Source organism: Xiphophorus maculatus, chromosome 7 (genome assembly GCF_002775205.1).
Source record: "Xiphophorus maculatus strain JP 163 A chromosome 7, X_maculatus-5.0-male, whole genome shotgun sequence".
NCBI classification, from domain to species: domain Eukaryota; kingdom Metazoa; phylum Chordata; class Actinopteri; order Cyprinodontiformes; family Poeciliidae; genus Xiphophorus; species Xiphophorus maculatus.
Genome location: NC_036449.1, coordinates 4,965,187 through 4,983,576, shown reverse-complemented (window position 1 = coordinate 4,983,576; position 18,390 = coordinate 4,965,187). Strand labels below are relative to the sequence as shown.

The 18,390-nt window shown below is 35.6% G+C and overlaps 1 protein-coding gene across 3 annotated transcripts; it reads left to right on the top strand.

Moving 5' to 3' along the window:
* The first annotated feature begins 2,275 nt into the window (after positions 1–2,275).
* Positions 2,276–14,131, top strand: LOC102225563. Of its 3 annotated transcripts, none has more exons than XM_023337546.1 (17): positions 2,294–2,328; positions 2,743–2,956; positions 3,906–3,954; positions 4,329–4,352; positions 4,543–4,576; positions 5,876–6,077; positions 6,596–6,742; positions 6,868–7,036; positions 8,363–8,463; positions 8,548–8,711; positions 8,869–8,909; positions 10,631–10,664; positions 11,376–11,577; positions 12,386–12,538; positions 12,729–12,897; positions 13,197–13,297; positions 13,378–14,131. In XM_023337546.1, the coding sequence occupies exons 3-17, from the start codon at positions 3,924–3,926 to the stop codon at positions 13,618–13,620; spliced, it is 1,815 nt and encodes a 604-aa protein (XP_023193314.1). In that variant the 5' UTR covers positions 2,294–2,328; positions 2,743–2,956; positions 3,906–3,923; the 3' UTR covers positions 13,621–14,131. The 3 variants fall into 3 exon arrangements, with proteins under 3 accessions (XP_023193313.1, XP_023193314.1, XP_023193312.1); XM_023337544.1 differs by having other exon boundaries at positions 2,674–2,956; XM_023337545.1 differs by lacking the exon at positions 2,743–2,956 and having other exon boundaries at positions 2,276–2,328.
* The last annotated feature ends 4,259 nt before the right edge of the window (positions 14,132–18,390 follow it).

The window sequence follows — 18,390 nt, the reverse complement described above, 5'->3', positions numbered from 1 at the left end:
AATGCCTCCGCTTCTGTATTAATTAGCATTGAAGCTAAAGTTTGAAAACACACCAGACCGCTGCACCAGTGTGTCATTAGGTCCAGGTTAATCTGAACCACACGTCAAATGACTGTACAAACAGATTATTTATTTATCAAGCACATTATCAGTGCTGTGGATGAGGGGCGGCAATGTAACTCTTAAATATATATTTTCTTCCAGATGCAAAATGAACAAGCAAGCTGGTAGATCATGTCCAATTAATATCTGGGTTAAGGGTGTGGTAAAAAAAAAGAAGCAAAATTCTTACACTCTGTGATTACAGGTTTATTTATTAGGAACTTTTCCAAGAGCAGCATGTTCAGAATTTTATTTCACAAAGCAAATTCACGTTTAAAGTTAAACAAAAATATGCAGTTTGAAGCATGTTTGCAAATGTGTTTTTAGCTGTTTACATAAAGAAACGGCTTAACCTCTTTTATTTTTCTCTCAGTATAAAACATACAAAATAAAAAAGAAAGAAGAGGAAACTTTTATCTCTTTGTGTTCAATGACCTCATGGGTCTGTGGACGGAGAGGGAAGAGGAGTCAGAGCAGAAGACATCGAACTGGCTTTGAAGGGACACTGGAAGGATGGTTATAAGGTACAAATAGTATTGTTACAGGTGGCACCTTTAGGTGTTGCACTCTCTACAGCCTGAGCCTCCATAAAAGGGAAGCTGGAAGGATGGTGGCCAAGTATCAATTTCCTGTGTGTTAGACCGGCTGTGTGTTGGGCCCACTGTTTGGTTGGAGGAAACCATTTTAAAGTGATTCTTTTAAGTAAGTTGTGCTGATGTGGTGTTTTTATACAGGACTGCATTGATGATGGTGTTGGCTGGTAGCGTTACCTGAGCGTTCGACGCCGCAGGTAGGTTTTATATATTGGTCTTTTTTAATTAGAATGAATTGTATGTTTATATATTGTTTTATTTGCTAAGTTTGCACCAGATCGGCTACACCAAGGCTTAATCTGGGAGTGTTGATTTACGCAATACAGGTAGGAAGTGTTTTAATGTGTTTTAGGTTGATTTGATTAAAATGATTTAATAAGCATTTAGTAATTTTTGTGTTTCTGTTTTACAGTTTTTGCACTGCTTCCTGCTGTCCTTTTTAGCGTTTGGTTTTCCTTTTTTGTTAGTCTGCCCAGTTAGGATTGTTTTTCTTCTTGTAGTACTTGTGAGGGCGGGCTGACAACCTTTCCTTTATTTCGTTTGTTTTGGGGAACTTTCCTGAATACTTGCATCCTGTTTGGTATGATCCCCATGTCGGGTTGACAACGAACGGATAAAGCTAGCGGGGAATCCTTTTATGCATGCAACAATAAATATCAATAATTAACTTAATTCCGGTTGTTGTGCTTTGGCTTGTCGAAGCTATAACAGTATGGTTTTTTTTTGCTTTTAAAATTATTTTCAACAGTCATCTGAAAGATGTGTCGTTATTGGCTCTGATCCTAAAGCTAAAACAACCATCTTGCTTTGATAAGAAATATGTTTTTCATTGCATTTTTATTTAACAGACATCATGTTTTTTCTCCACAGTTCAAACCTGCATCTTTACTTTCTGCTGGTGATCCTGACTACATCTCTTCCTGTCCGTCAGTGACAGAGTTCATGTTGTGGTCTGCATTTATTCTGCTGATGCATCACAAATGAAGCTGTTTGTTTTACAGAAAATGCGGGAAATCAGAGAAGCAGCCAGTGATCTGGGTAAGAAACAGAAATACACAATAAACTTGCATTCAGTAAAGTAATGTGAATGTAAACACATGTAAGAAAAATACTCAAACTGTACTTCGGCAATCATAGAGGTTACATAAAATAGGTGGTAAAGAAAAGCATAGAAAAGAAATTAAAATAACATTTTACTGCTTAGTCATTTTTTCATGATGTCACAAATGTTTGTCACTTATTTAAATGAATCCTGAGAGGTTTTAATATTCTTGTTAAAATATAATTATTGTTAAGTTACAAGAAAAGAAACTCTTTGTGTCCACAGGAATCCCTCAGCTGGTGATTCTCACCCACATTGACTGGGTGAGAATCGCCAGTCAAATATTGTAAATAATATTTATTGTTTTTAATAATATTTATTTACAATTATTAATGCAATTTGGCACTATTCAAATAAAAACTGATTTTCACTCAACATCCTGAATGTTCATGAATCAACCAGCGGGTTTTCCTATAAATCACATGATCTATTAAAACTGAAAGTGAAAGTAAAATCCTTTAAATATCTTTGCACTCAGCTTTTGTTACCACTGTATCGGCTCTCCTTACCTGAAGCACATCAACGTTTCAGGTAGGTTCAGCAGATAAAAAACCTTCATTACAGCTGCAGTAACCCATGAATTTATGTGTTTGGGCAATTTTAGGTTTGTGTTAGAAAAGGTCAGCAAAGTATCATACCTTTGGTTGATTAGTTGGATTCTGTTTTCTGTGATTATTAGTTGCTCTTTTATTTAGATCTGATATGTTTTGTTTTACTTTGGTTCAGTCCTTCATAGTGTTTATTTCTTCTAGTTATTCTTAGATACTCTAGTTTAATAATTTCTTATGTCTATTATTATTCCCTGTAGATTTATTTTCTAGCTCCCTGTACATCTTCCCTCACCCCATGTCTGTCTCTCTCTCTCTCTCTCCTCAGTCAGCCTTTCTCCTCTCTCCCCCTCACATTTGTGATCAGTTTGCTAATTACTCCAGTTCTTTGTTTCAGTAATCAACCTCCCAGTAATTAAGCTCCTCTCTATCAGTCACTCCTCGCTGGTTCCTCCCATCATTTCCCTGTGCTTCCCAGTATTCTCCCAGTGTCTCCTGGCTGGATGATCCTAGATCTATTTTATATTTCATAACTTTTTCATTAAATCATCAAATCCACTTGCTGCCTTTGTTTGAAACCAGCCAGCTGGACCCAGCAGAGATTCTCCAAGGTGAGAGTACAAAGAACTTTCTAAGAAATATCAAGTTAAAACTAGACAACATTTCCATCATAACCTCACCTTGGGAACAGGTGGCTGCTGCTGCTCACCTCAAGACAGTTTTAGAACCAGAATTTTCACTCCTGTCATCTCTTGGATTAATGAACATATTGAAGAGGTGAAGATTAACAGACCCACTCCACCCCGACCACAACTGGCCTCATTTCAGGATCATCCACCTCTGCCACAATGCATCACAGTTCAAGACCACTTCCCGTCGGTATCAGCCCCCCACAGCTTTTCTGATTGGTCCGACTGTCACCTCCATGTCTCCTTGTTATTTCTGTCACTGTCTTCATGATTTCCAGCTCGCTCCACTTATCAGAACTTTAAAATCCACTATTCACACCAATTTTTCAGCAGCAGCCTCCTTGTCTCCACCCATAGTGTTTAAATCCATCGCCACCTCTCCCACAACCTTCCAGCCTACTGCAGAACCAGCAGTGGCATGTCTCACTTACCTGCAGCCACTGCTGGCGCCAAGCTCCTCCAGCCTCCTGGTCAGACTCCAGAGTTTCTTTGTGGGCTTCTCCGGCTTCATGGCCTCCAAACTTCCTGCACTGCCTGCGTCCTCCAAGGTTGCTGCTCCTGCATTGCCAGACTGCCAGACTGTGTGCTCCTTCATGATCTTAAGAACTATAGTCTTGTTTTTGTCCTAGCCGTTCTTCTGAGGCTCCCTCCTCCCCCCACTCCGGTTTGGCTTGTTTTTGTGTTTTGAACTCTTCAGCAGTCTGGTATCCGAGGGGGCAGTAATGACACAAAGACTTGCATTCATCCTGAATTCATTTATTTTGTAGCTTCTGAAGCTACAAACTAATTATTTGTTATTATTTGTAAAATAATAAAAGCAAAACAATATGGAGAGAAAAAAATAACTTTATTCTCACATTTTCTCTCATAGCACATTTTTGACCAAGTCATGGCGGGTAACTCTTCATCATCTTCATCTGGTAAGTAACACAGAGTTGCATGATCAAGATGCAGGCAGTTTAATAGGTTCTAAGTTACTTTCTGTTTTAAATTATCTAACATAATTAAATGAAATTAAGCTACTGTTAAACCATTATAAATTCATATTCTAGAATATAACTAAACTGATATGATGAGTAATTGTCTAAAAGTATAGTAATGGAAGCATTACTAATTACCCACAGGGCAAGTTTTTTATTCAACTTGTGTCTGTTTTCTTATTTACCAACTAAGTATAAGTACAGTGATTATTTCTTCTGTGTATTTTCACTCTCACACAAAAAATAGCTAATCTTATCATATTAACAGTTTTGACTTAAGTAATCTTAACCTTAATCTTAATCTGTTTTTCCAGAGTGGGCTTATCCACCGTCTCCACGTAAGTAGAACTGAAGTTACATCAAAGCAAGAGTTTTGCAAATTATCAAATTTTTATCAAATGAACTGCTGGAATATTTTACTAACTGGACCCAAGTTATGTATCAAACACAAAATAAATCACAAATTTTGCTTACTTTTTGCAAGACTAATTCTTTTAGACGTTGCTCTTTATTCTCTTTATTTTTCAGTTTTAACAACCCTATGGAGAGAAATATCCTGGGGGTGAGTAAATTTGTTTCTGTATATCTGCATGTCACCAGTATATTTGTTGCCTTTGCATAATCAGACAGCAAAACTCCCAGTTTATAATCATGTCAGGTTTGCATAATGTTTTCTAGTTTGTTTGGAATAACATATTTAAGTTATTAAAGTTATTATATAAGTTAAGTTATTTTCAGGTTTTGTCAAAGAAAACGGATAAAACAATGTATGTGCCTTTCAACTGTCGTAAAGTTGCAGAAAGGTTTAAATGACCAGGACGATCAGACTGGGCAATCTAAACACTAATAAACTTTCATCAACATTTTCCTGCATATCAATATGATCTCTGATCAATCGCTCCCTCTGAATCCTCCAACAGGCGATGTTCTGCATCAAAGCCAAACAATTACTTGGCTCATCTTTGTGCAGCTACTTTTAAATGTGTGATTATCTCCACACCTAGATCACCTTAAACCTAATCAAAAGTTAATCTGCTGATCCACCCGCTTTTACTTTTTCAGTCAGAATGAAATTAACCCATAGATGCAGGTCATGCGCTTCGGCGCACAGACCAATGTGTTACATCTTCATGAGACAAAAACTGAGGACAATTATTACTCACATTGGAGTGAGGTTTTCACATCCTTTTATTTATATTTTCGTTATTTTGTGTGCTTGTCAGGTTATTATCTGAGGATAATAACCAGTTTCATCATTTACGTTTAAACAATAAAATATTAAAATGATGAATAAACATCTGGTTTGATGATTCTTGGTCTAAATAACTGAATGCCGTCAGATTTCAGTGTATTTAGGTGAGTTTCGACTCTTTGTAGTTTGAAATTTTTCACAGAAAAAGTTTGCGTGGCTGCAGCACATTTTCACGCCAAGGAAAAAGTTTGTATATATTTACGCAAACTTTCACCCCTCGTTCATATTTATACATGCCAGCTTGTGCGTAAAACATGGTGCTGCACATTTTTTTGTGTGTACGCATACTTTATACATGAGGCCCCTGAACATTAAAACATATCAAAATCGTGGAAAAGATAATGTATCATTTAAGAGTTTTACTGATTTAAAACAGGACACTCACATCAATCCTCAAATACAGGACAATTCTGTATTTTCAGGAATGTCTATCTTGATAATTATCGGGTAATCATAACGTTTACCCGATAATTGTGATGATAATCAATATTGGCTCCTACATGATCCTAGCAAAAGTGTAAGTGAAGTCATAAAAGCTCTCAGGAGCAAAAGTTTGTTCTGGCAGAAACAATCATTTTAATTGAAACTTTTATTTTCACATTTTAACAGAAACAAACAGGAACTTCTGCAGTACATGAAGAATGTTCAACCTCAAAATAAAGAAGTTAAAGTGATCAGAGTTCTACTCTGTGGACCGGTCGGTGCAGGAAAGTCCAGCTTCATCAACTCTGTCAACAACGTCCTGCAAGGGAGGATGACCCAGGAAGCTCTGGCCAGTTCCACAACCTCTGATCAAAGTTTTACAAAAATAGTCAGTATAACTTCTTGTTTGATGTTAAAGGCTTATTCTTATTTTTAGGATTTATGATTTCTTATACATCTCTGCTTGGTGGATCAATTAATCTCCTCATGGTTGTGTGGAATGTTAATTCATACTTTTTTAAATAAAATGTAGAAATTGCTGTCATTCCTCGTTCACCCTCTATCCACAGCTAACATGATACATTTATGGTTAAAGCTTATGATTATTCAACAGAGAAAACATTTGATGTGATTCAGTTTGAGACATTGTGGCGCCGCAAAACAACAGCGTGCTGCATGACTGGGAGGCCATTCAGTCCGCTAATGTTAGAAACTATCCCACAAAGACTTATTATGTAGCAACATGTTCAGAATTTTATTTCGCAAAACTAATTTAAGATTAGAATTGAACTAATATATGTATTTTGAAGCACATTTACTGCTTTTCTCATAGTTTTAAATGTATTTGTAGCAGCTACATATGAGCTGTTTACATAAAAACAGCTTTCATTTTTCTTTTTCTTTCAGTATCAAACCTATAAAATCAAGAAAGAAAGCAGGGGAAACTTTTACCCCTTTGTGTTCAATGACATCATGGGCCTGGAGGAAAAAACTGGAGTCAGAACAGACGACATCAAACTGGCCTTGAAGGGTCATGTGAAGGACGGATATAAGGTACAAATACATCCGTATTTTTTACTGTTAAAAATTCCTCCTTCTAAAGCTATTATAATAATCTTGCTTGACATGGAATATATATGTTTGTAGCAATTGTATTGTATCATATTTTTTTTCCACAGTTCAATCCTATATCTTCACTTTCCGATGGTGATCCTAGCTACAACTCTTCCCCGTCCGTCAGTGACAGAGTTCATGTTTTGGTTCACATTTATGACGCTAATGCACCACAAATGAAGTCGTCTGTTTTGCAAAAAATGAAGGAAGTCAGAGAAGCAGCCAGTGAGCTGGGTAAGAAACAAAAATATACCATAAACTTGCGTTCAGTAAAGTAACGTAACTGTAAATGTAACTAAGCCAAAAATACTCAAATTTTACTTTAAACAGTCATTGAGGTTACATAATAAACCTCCATTGTGTTTATTATAATAGAGGTTTAAATGATTTCAAAAAGTAGAAATCATGAAAAAGTTTATTTAAATCAGTAATTCCAATCAAAAGGAGAAAATTGTATATTATATTCATTTGTTACACACAGACTTGTAAATTTCAAATATTTATTTCTTTTAGTGTTAATGACAACTAATAAAAACTCCATACTCAGTATCTCAGAAAATTTGAATATTGTGAAAAGGTTGAAGATTGAAGATCCCTGGTGCCACATTCTGATCAGCTAATTAACTCAAAACACCTTCAAATGCTTTTAAATTGTCTCTAGGTCCAGTTCTGTAGGTTACACAATCAATAGAGAGACTGCTGACCTGACAGCTGTCCAAAAGATGACCTTTGACACCTTGCACAAGAGGGCAATACACAAAAGGTCATTGCTAAAGAAGCTGGCTGTGCACAGAGCTCTGTGTTCAATCACATTCATAGAGGTGAAGGAAAGGAAAAGATGTGGAGAGAAGATTGTAAAAAAAACAAAACATTTACAGATTCACAGAGTGAACTCAGGTCTTTCCTTTGGAAATGAAGATTCCAGAGTCTGGAGGAAGAGAGGAGAGACACAGAATCCACATTGCTTGAGGTCCAGTCAAAGTTTCCATAGTTATTGATAACTTGGGTCTCCATGTCATCTGCTGGTGATGGTCCACTGTGTTTTCTGAGGTCCAAGGACAGCGCAGCCATCTACCAGGAAGTTTTAGGGCACTTCCTGCTGCTGACCAACTTTACTGAGATGCAGATTTAATTATAAAATATGACTTAGCATCTCTGCGTTGGACTGGCAACATGTCCAGGTTGTACTCCTCCTCTCACCAGTTGGTAACTGGAGATAGGCACCCGACCCCAATGGCATCATGAGGATGTAAGAAAATGGATGGATGGACTTGGGACCTGCACACAGTGTCAAAGCACCGATACCTGGTTTGAGGACCAGGGTGTCTCTGTTCTTAATTGGCCAGCAAACTCACCCGACCTTAACTACATAGAAAATCTCTGGCGTATTGTGAAGAGGAAGATGTGATACACCAGACCCAACAATTCAGAAGAGCTGATGGTCACTGGGCTCTCATAACACCTGAACAGCAGCACAGACTGATTGACTCCATGTCACACTGCATTGCTGCAGTAATCTTAGCAAAACGAACCTCAACCAAGAACTCTGTGTATCCACAGGAATCCCTCAGTTGGCGATTCTCACCCACATTGATGCAGCTTGTGAGGAAATGGAGAAAAATCTGACAAACGTCTACAAGAGCAAATATTTACAGAAACAGGTGAGCTCTAGTAAGATTTATTCAAACAGGAGAAAAAAAATAACTGACTCAAAATAAATGTTTTTTTTTTTTTTTTAAATATAGATGACTGACTTCAGCTCCAGCCTGGGAATCCCAATGAACTGCATCTTCCTAATGAAGAACTACACTCATGAAATTCAGCTGAATCCAGACGTCGACACTCTAATCCTGAGTGCTCTGAAACTGATGATTAACTTCGGAGACGACTACGCCTACAAACTGTTGGGGTTTGTCTTACTAAATGCTACAAATAAACTCTTTCATATTTTTATGAGTAAAAATAAATGATAACATTTATAAGATCCAAACAAAGGATATTAAATTAAAAAGGGAGAAACGGAAGGTGGAGTGAATAAACTTAACTCTTCATTCTCTCTCTCTCAGCTCTTTGTTCCCAGTCATGGGGAATCAGCATCCAGAACCTCGTAAGTTTCACATGATTGTTTCACTGAGACACATACTGTATAATATATACTCTAACTTACTGTCAGTTTCAAATCATTCCACTGAAATGAAGTTGCAATTAAACTCTATAGGATCTAACTGCAGATCATAGCTGGCCTAAGATTTCAGTTCATTTCCACTTTATTTAAATGTATTTTGAGCCATATAAATAATAAAAAAAATAGATGTTGCACCGCTCACATTTTTAATAGTTGAGATTGCAGAACTAAACAATTTGTGTGATGTTGTCTGGAGTATAAATATGAGATTTAGCAAACTTGTGTAGTTATTATCCCAGACTTCTATAAAATATGTTCAATACAGTAAAACTAAAAAACAACAAAATAAATGTAGTCCATTGTATTCTAGGAAATATTTAGTTCTATTAATAATTAAAAATCTGTTTGGTAACTTTGTATGGATATTGTTGATATCTGTCCACATTTTCAGTTTATTTAGTTCATTATTTATGCTATGTATAGGGTCACAATGTCATTAGAATAAAATATAATAGGGTCATCTGCAAACAAATAACTAATTTTAAATGTAAATAATTTGGGGTCCAGTACAGACACTTTGATTTAAACTCACCCATGAGAACATGACTGAAATCTTTTTAAATGTCAGGTCTTGTAATGTTTAAGTCTGCTAAAAGCTATTTATGTAATTTTTTGTGAAATCTGAATTAATAATTAAGGTCAATAGGATGATATTCACAGCTTCTTGTTGTTCTGTGCCTGGGTAAATTGCTTTTCAGTGACATCACCATCTCATTTGATTTTGTTTTTAATAAACGTTTAACGATTTAGGAATTATCATGCTTTATTAATGCTTTATGAGTCTCCTCAAGGAGTTATATAATTAATCAGGTAGCAGGTGGGGGATTAAACGTCACTTTTGTTTTCTGAAAAGAAATGTGCAAACAATGAACTGTAGCTGCGTCATTTGAGTCGCATTGGTATTATTTCTGCAGTGGTTGTGCACATATTCTGTATAATACATGCCACAGTACAGCTGTGACAATTATGGAGAAATTGCCAACATGTAAAAAAAAAAATCTAATTATTTACACTAAAATATTAAATGTGCAAGAAAATGATGGGATTATTTTCTTATTACAGAACGTCCACAAGCATTCTTGCAATAGCAGGCTAAATAGTGCAGCAAGCAATAAAATGAAACCTATAATAATCGAAGCATGATTTGAACTGGAACTGCAAAATATTTTTACATGATTTATTATGACTGTTTTATCATTCAGGTCCTCAGTCGGCTCCCCGTAAGAACTTTTTCTTTTCTGGACTCATCTTCTCACTGAAGAGCTGAATCTGTTTTATATTCTGCCTCAATACACTGAAATTCACAGATTTAACAACACCAACTATTCCATGAACTTAATGTAAAAATCTAAATAATTTTTTATACAAATTTTTGACCTAAGTAAACTTACCCTTTGATTTTTTACTGTTTAGCACCTCCATCATGTCCACATAAGTTCAGTTATTTATTCAGGTTATTACAAAGAATAAGTGTTTCTTCTCCCATTATTATTGTTATTATTATTATTATATTAACTATTTGATTGCTTAACTTTGACTGCTCATGCAGTACCTATGTATTTAATCAAAAGCATAATCAGTAGCAAATTATTCTGATTGCCAGACTGAGTTTTTCAGACATTGTTCTAAATTCTCCATCACAGTTTTAACAACTCCATGGAGAGAAATAAAATGGGGGTGAGTACATTTGTTTCTATCCACCAGCACGTTGCCAAAGTGTTTGTTGTTCTTTCACAATCTCTTCTTTCAAGTCTTAACAGTGGAGGAGTTTATTAAACACAGCCCAGGTTACTTTCCCTTATGCAGCACTGAAAACAGTGAACATGTGTTGTTATGTAATGAGGACAACATTTTTCAGTTCATTTGGAGCCTGGTTTAAACGCAGGTTTTAAAATGTATTTTTGTCCTTAGTTAATTTTTTTAATATACATTTTAAAATTCGCTGTGAATGCCTTCACCATTTTGTTATTAATCTTTAACATACTTGTTCATTTATATATCAATGTTCTTTTATTTTGCTAACTTTCAATCTTCCTGTTTAGTTTATCATAATATGGCTTAAGAGTTCATTTATTTTCTTCCCATATGTTCTCATTTGCTCAGTTATGCATTAATTGCAACAATATTTTCAGCTATTTATACTTTAAACAAACACATTGAAAGACTTTATTTACCCTGTAGGGAAATTAAATGCTGGAAATCTACATTAATCCACAGGGATGTGGCTTACTTAGTTGTTGTGATTTTGAAAAGTGTTTTAAATGTACTCTTCTAAAAATCTTATTTACAAAATGATCCAAAAAAACATAAATTGTGCTGATGAGGAGCCAGGAGTTTATTCTGGCAGATATGACTTTTGTTGTGACCCTTATTTTCGCATCGCAACAGAAACAACGAGGAACCTCTGCAGTACACAAGGAACTTTCAACCTCAAAATAAAAGAGCCAAAGCGATCAGAGTTTTACTCTACGGACCAGTCAGTATGGGGAAGTCCAGCTTCATCAACTCTGTCAACTCTGTTTTACAAGGGAGAATGACCAACAAAGCTCTGGCCAGTGCAACAACCTCTGATCAAAGCTTCACAAAATCGGTCAGTATAACTTCTAATTTAACATTGAATATTTATTCTTATTTTTACACCTGAGCAGCTAAGCGCTGTGAAAGCATATTGCAATCATAGAGTTTTATTATTTTTGTTCCGTCAAATGATACTTTTTCGCCGACACCTACATTCCCCTTATCAACTTCTCAGACTGACTGGACTTTCTCTAAAAACATCACCCCATTATGATCAATGAAACTGTAAGGATTTGAATTTTTCTGTGTTTATTTAGGTTTCTGTGTCAGTTGAGTCTCTGTGTTGTCCCGTCACCCTCTTGATTGATCCCAGCTGTGTCTACTTCCCTGGATTTTCTCCAAACTTGAAGAGTTTGTTCATATGGCACATGAAAGTAAAAGTTACCATAACTGGGATTTTTTGAGCATGCTGAAGGGGCATTGCTAGGCCTCACAATTTGAGGTCTTGCCATCAAACAAAAAACAACAACAGGAAGTACAATGTTTTACTTTGAACTGTCCCTATCTGACCCCTGTGACTTAATCAGCATGACAGTTCGTTTAGTGACAGAAGACATTCTGGTGTGACTTGACCTCCAGTACTGGTAGGTTTTGGTGGAGGATGTGGGCGTGGCGACATGGTGCCATTGCCAAACTGTTGTCTCTAAATTCCACAGATTGTAGCCAAGCTGCACCAAACTCCTTATCCAGCCCCCAACAGAAATCCATAACAAGATGTGGTGGGCGTGGCCCAAATCCTCCTCAGCGCCTGCTAGAATATTTTTAAAAGTCAGCCCCAAACCAGGCTTTGACCGATAATTATGAAACTCAATTTCTTTCAGTATCAAACCTATAAAATTAAGAAAGAAGGCAGAGGAGACAGTTATCCTTTTGTGTTCAATGACATCATGGGTCTGGAAGACGAAGATGGAAGAGGAGTCAGAACAGAAGACATCATTCTGGCCTTGAAGGGTCACGTGAAGGATGGACATAAGGTACATGTAGTGTATCTTTTTCTGTAAATAATTTTCAGCCGTCACTTAAAAAGTTTGTTCTTATGACTTAGATTCTAAAGCTTTTACACTCAGCTTTAGCATCTCGAAGTCACATACATACATAGAAATGTATAAATAAAATTCTATACATTTTTATGGGTATTTAACATATATTTATTTTCTTACACAGTTCAGTCCTTCATCTTCACTTTCTCCTGGTGATTCTGGCTACAAACCTTCCCCATCCATCAGTGACAGAGTTCATGTTCTGGTTTGTGTTTATTCTGCTGATGCACCACAAATGAAATCCTCTGTTCTAAAGAAAATGAAGGAAATCAGAGAAGCAGCCAGTGATCTGGGTAAGAAACAAAAATATAAACTAAGCTTGCATTCAGTAAAGTAATGTAACTGCAAACAGAAGAAAGCGAAATACTCAAATTTTACTTCAAAAATCATAGGGTTGCATAAAGTAGGTAGAAAAAACATGTAGAAAAGAAATGAAAGTGACATTTTACAGATTAGTCTTTTATACATGGTTTCATAATTTCCATTTCTAAAAGTTCATCTTGGAAGAATTACTTGTATATACTTGTTAAAATCTGTTTATAGCTAATACAATATCAAGATACAAGAAAAAGCAAACTCTCTTCATCCACAGGAATCCCTCAGCTGGCGATTCTCACCCACATTGATGCAGCCTGTGAGGAAACGGAAACAAATCTGAGAAACGTCTACAGGAGCAAACATTTAAAGAAAAAGGTGAGCTCTAGTAAGATTTACTCAAAACAGAAGAAAAAGTTAACTGGCTCAAAATAAATGTTTGTTTTTTTAAAATGTAGATGAGAGACTTCAGCTCCAGTCTGGGGATCCCAATGAACTGCATCCTCCTAATGAAGAACTACAGCAGTGAAACTCATCTGGATCCAGATGTTGATGCTCTGATCCTGAATGCTCTGAAACTGATGATTGACTTTGGAGACGACTACACTGACACACTCTTGGAAAAATTGTATCATTATCAATATATTATCATATGCTTTCTCATTGGCTTTTTATCTTATGTGTACTATTTTCATGCTTAGTTGCACTTCTGTACTATGTATACTCATTTACTCATTTGGTTTACTTTGCTAAGAATTATTTTGCATTTATTGATTACATTGATATGAGTTAACATTTACGTATTTGTCGCTGTTAAACTATGTTTAGAGACATAGGATGGTTTAGATTTAGAACAATGTAGATGGTTGAAGTGGAAGCTGGGAAGTGAGAATTTATGAAAAGGTTCAAGTTTATTGTTTTCTGTCATGAGGTGAAGACTGGGTGCAGAAGATAAGGATGCATTGCTTTGTGTGAAGAATAATAATAGTGAGAGCATCTCTGTGTTAGAAGGTTGATAACTTATTGTACCTCATTGTCTTCTCTTTGATCAAGCAAAGCCTTGAAATGAACATTCAAATCCATAGTATTCAAATAAAAACAGATTTTTACTCAATGTATGAATGTATCATGTAATCTTATATGTCTTTCTATAGATCACCTGATCTATTAAAACTGAAAGTGAAAATAAAATTGTTCGAATTGCTTTGTAACTGATCTTTTGTTGCCATTGCTTCAGCTCTCCTTCCCTGAAGCACATCATCATTTCAGGTAAGTTCAGCAGATAAAAGATCTGCAGCAACCCATAAATCTACATGTTTGGGCACTTTTAGACAACTTTAGGTTAGTGTTAGAAAAGTTCAGCAAACTGTCATACCTTTGGTTGATTACTTGGATTTGGGGTTTTCTTTTTGGGTTGTTTCTTAGTTGCTCTTTTATTTAAATCTGATATGCTTTGTTTTACTTTGGTCCAGACCTTTCTCAGTTATTTTAGTTAATCACAATTCCGTTATTTCTTATTTTTATTAGTCTTGTATTAGTTTTACTATTGCTCAGTGTGTCCTAGTGTTTCTAGTCATGTCTATTTCTTCTAGTTATTCTTAGTTACAGTAGTTTAATCGTTTCTTGCAAGGGCGTAGGTTTGGTCTAAGTTTTGGTGGGACCTTACAACTTACTGACCATCATTTCATTCTGGAATCTACAGAGTAAACACAGGAAGGGTAGTTTAGTTTATCTTATTGCATTTGACTGGTGTAATTTTAGATAATGTCAAACGTGTCACTATTGGCTGTAATTTAAAAAACACAAAACAAACAAACAAAAAAAAAAAAAACAGTGAGGAGAGAGCCGGAGCCGAACCCAACTTCTGAATGACAATGCCCTCAATATTTCTCTCCAGAAGACTTTGTCATTTGTACGAGCAAAATTGACACAGGCACTATCAGGTGATCGTTACCTTAACAAGCTATAAACAAATGCCGTGCCAGCAGTTTTCATCCACAAAGCACCTAAACACCACTCCCGGGCTGGAAGCACTTTAAATGTTAAAGGAGCCCTGCGGCAATAGTACCCAGAATGCACTGCAGCGTGAACAACATGGTGACATTTATGTGACAATATTTTATTAAAATTTATAAAAACTAAGCAGCCTATGGTATTATTACTGTATTATTTTTACATCTAAAATAAATATTTATCAAATAAAGTCTATTTTTAAAACTAATCATTGATCCTTTTATATTTATATTCCTTTATTTAATCAGGTAAACCCCGTTGAGATCTAGATCTCATTTTTAAAGTACCATTTTAAATTAAAGTACTTCAGTGAACTTAAGCTACATTTAAACCATTAGAAATAATCATGGAATATAATTCTAAACTAATGTGACGAGTAATAGAATGAAGTCTGAAAGCTTAGTAATGAAGCATGATTGGAATTTTAATTACAAAATTATCTTCAGGGTAAGCTTTTTATGCAACTTATTGTGTCTGTTTTGTCATTCACGTACTCAAAATAAGTTCAGTAACTATTCCTTCTGTGTATTTTCACTCTCAAACAAACATTGCTAATCTTCTAACAGTAATAGTTTTGATTTAAGTAATCTTAACTTTAATCTTAATCTGTTTTTTCCAGGGTTAACTCCTCCACATAAATAAAACTGAAGTTACATCAAAACAAGTTTTTTGCTCCTTTATCAAATGAACTGCTGGAATGTTTTACTAACTGGAGCCAAGTTATGTATCAAACACAAATTAAATAGCAAATTTTGTTTACGTTTTGCAAGGCTAATTCTTTTAGAGGTTGCTCTTTTTTTTCTATTACAGTTTTAGCAACTCCATGGAGAGAAATATCCTGGGGGTGAGTAAATTTGTTTCTGTACATCTGCATGTCACCAGTATATTTGTTGCCTTTGCATCATCAGTGTTAGGTAAATTGTATATTATTATCAAATATTTGTTGGTTCATGCGCCTTTATAATGTTCTTGTCTTAAATGCTTTTATTTGTTTCATCTTAGCATAAAGAAAGTTTCTGTGTTGTTGAATTACTTTGATTCCTTTCTCAGAAGGCCTCTCTGAGGAAGAGCAGAGAAACTGTTTTCAACAGGTTATCGCTCAGCAGAAACCTCTGCATCTTTGACCTGTTAGATAGTTAGAAAACCATCGCTGTGAAGACGTACAACTTGCTCTGTGTTATCCTGTGTCTGGAACAGAATAATCTAGTGTGTAGATACCATGTGTTATGTTAGTGACTAGCATTGTGATTTACCTCTTAGACTCTTTACTCACCGTTCTTATTTTTAATCTTGTTTTTTATTTGCTCAATGCACTTTTAGCAGATTGACTTTTAAGAAAATAAATTACTCTAAATCTCTCTTTTACAGTTTTTGACAATCCTTGGATGCACGTGTCCTGGGGGTGAGTGAATGTGTTTTCATGCCATTAATGGTTTTCTCGCATTATTTTGACGTCTAGCAAACAATTATCTTCATCTGTAATTAAGTTATTTAGACTTGGGAAATGTAGAAATAATATTCTATATAATTCACATTAAAACAGTGCACTTAATGTACTGTGTAAACTAATTATGTCCAGTTAAACTTCTGTCCTATTTGCCTTTTATTTCCTCACTTTTGCAGAGAACATGAGATACATCTGCATCATGTGGACAATTTTCAACCAGTAAATGGAGTCAGACACATCAGAGTTCTGCTGTATGGACCGGTCGGTGCCGGGAAGTCCAGCTTCATCACCTCTGTCAGTAATGCTTTGCGAAGGAAAGTGACCTGTGAAGCTCTGGCCAGTGCTGCTAACAGTTCTGGCCAAAGGTTTTCCAAGAAGGTGAATATTTATTTTTCTTTGTTTTAAGACATGAAATAGATACCGTCTTGTATCACTTAGATATTTTATGGTTTTAAAAGGTAAGGTAATCACAGTCAGGGAGACTAACACAACATGTGAGTGCTGGTTTAGTCACAGTTGAGGGAAGACATGTCCAGACATGCCCCATCCTGTCCCTGTGCCTAAAGCCCAGTTCACACTACATGATTTTAATATTGTCGGCCGATTCTCAAAACGTGAGAGACCACACACTAACGGGTTCGATCGTAGAGTGTGAGGTTTCACTCAAGGACATTCCAATTCCAGATATGTAATCTCTTAAAATTCTGTGCTACCACACCTGAATTTAGAGTAAACAAACATGGACAATGATGTTGAAGCAGTAACTTTTGTTTGTGGACTTATTTTAACCCCAAAAAGACGTAACCAAAAATCAAAGCTTTGGATCAAGAACTGGAGACGTGCGAGCAAGGACTGTATTTATTGCACCACAATATGGAGGTGAGGTGTTTTTTTCCTCATAACAAATACTGTTTTTAATTTTCTCGTTTTTTCTCGTTTAATTAACCGTTACCGTTTAGTTATCAGTTTATAATTTTTTGATGTGTTGATGTGGTTGTAGAATATATGCATATACTGGGCCTTCTTTCAGAAAACTGAATGATTGAAACATCAGAGTAGCTTAAGCTAGAAGAAAGCATTTCCTGCATATTTGTTTCTAGAAAATCAGATCCTTTTGTCCCCCCAACTGACCGCGAAAGGTTAATGTATTCCAGCTCCTTTAATTGAAACCCGCATGGGGAGTTAATTGTATTTTTTATGGCATTGCTTCTAAAGCCGCGCAATATTTTTGCAGCGCTTTGCGCTTGTCACAGTTTTCTGCACTTACATCTTTTTTCTCTATCTGCTCCTGTAATTAGACTACAAATAGATGAACACAGCATAACATTTTCTGTATGTTTCCTCTGTTGTGTTATTACTACAGAATGAAATCAAATGTAATGTTTAATGTATTTCTTCAAACGTACCTTCCTTTATTAATCATCTGTTTTAATTCCATTATTAACCTTTGATTTGTCTTTTTATTAATTTCTTGATCTGCTTTTTGATTACATCAACCTTTTTATAATCATCAGTAAATCAAAATGCAAATTGCTTGCTTTATAATCATTAGAAAATCACATCAGTAAATAAAAATACAAAATAACTTGTTTTATAATCATCAGTAAATCAAAATGCAAAATTACTTGTGTCTCCTCCATCGTTTTTGATCTGTTTTCTGCGTTAACCTGGTTTCCATGCCAGTTTTCTCAACATTATCTTTTGACTTTTCTGCATTTTGGCCTGGTTCAATATTTTCTGTCTTTTCTGTTACTACTACTTCTGTCATAATTCACCACCAGGTTTTGTTGGTGGCTATTGTCTTAAAAAAAAATCTACAATTTCACCCACTGCCTTTTCATTTTGTGAACATGTCAATAAGCCCGGCACAGTTTCATGAAACAGAACATGAACATCCAAGTCAACATTACTGAATTTTTCACAACAATTTATCCCAGCAGTTGAGTAGTCAGGATCTCGGGTGTGGTGCATCAAAACCAGGATGATTTCTTGATCATCTGTTGGAAAAAAA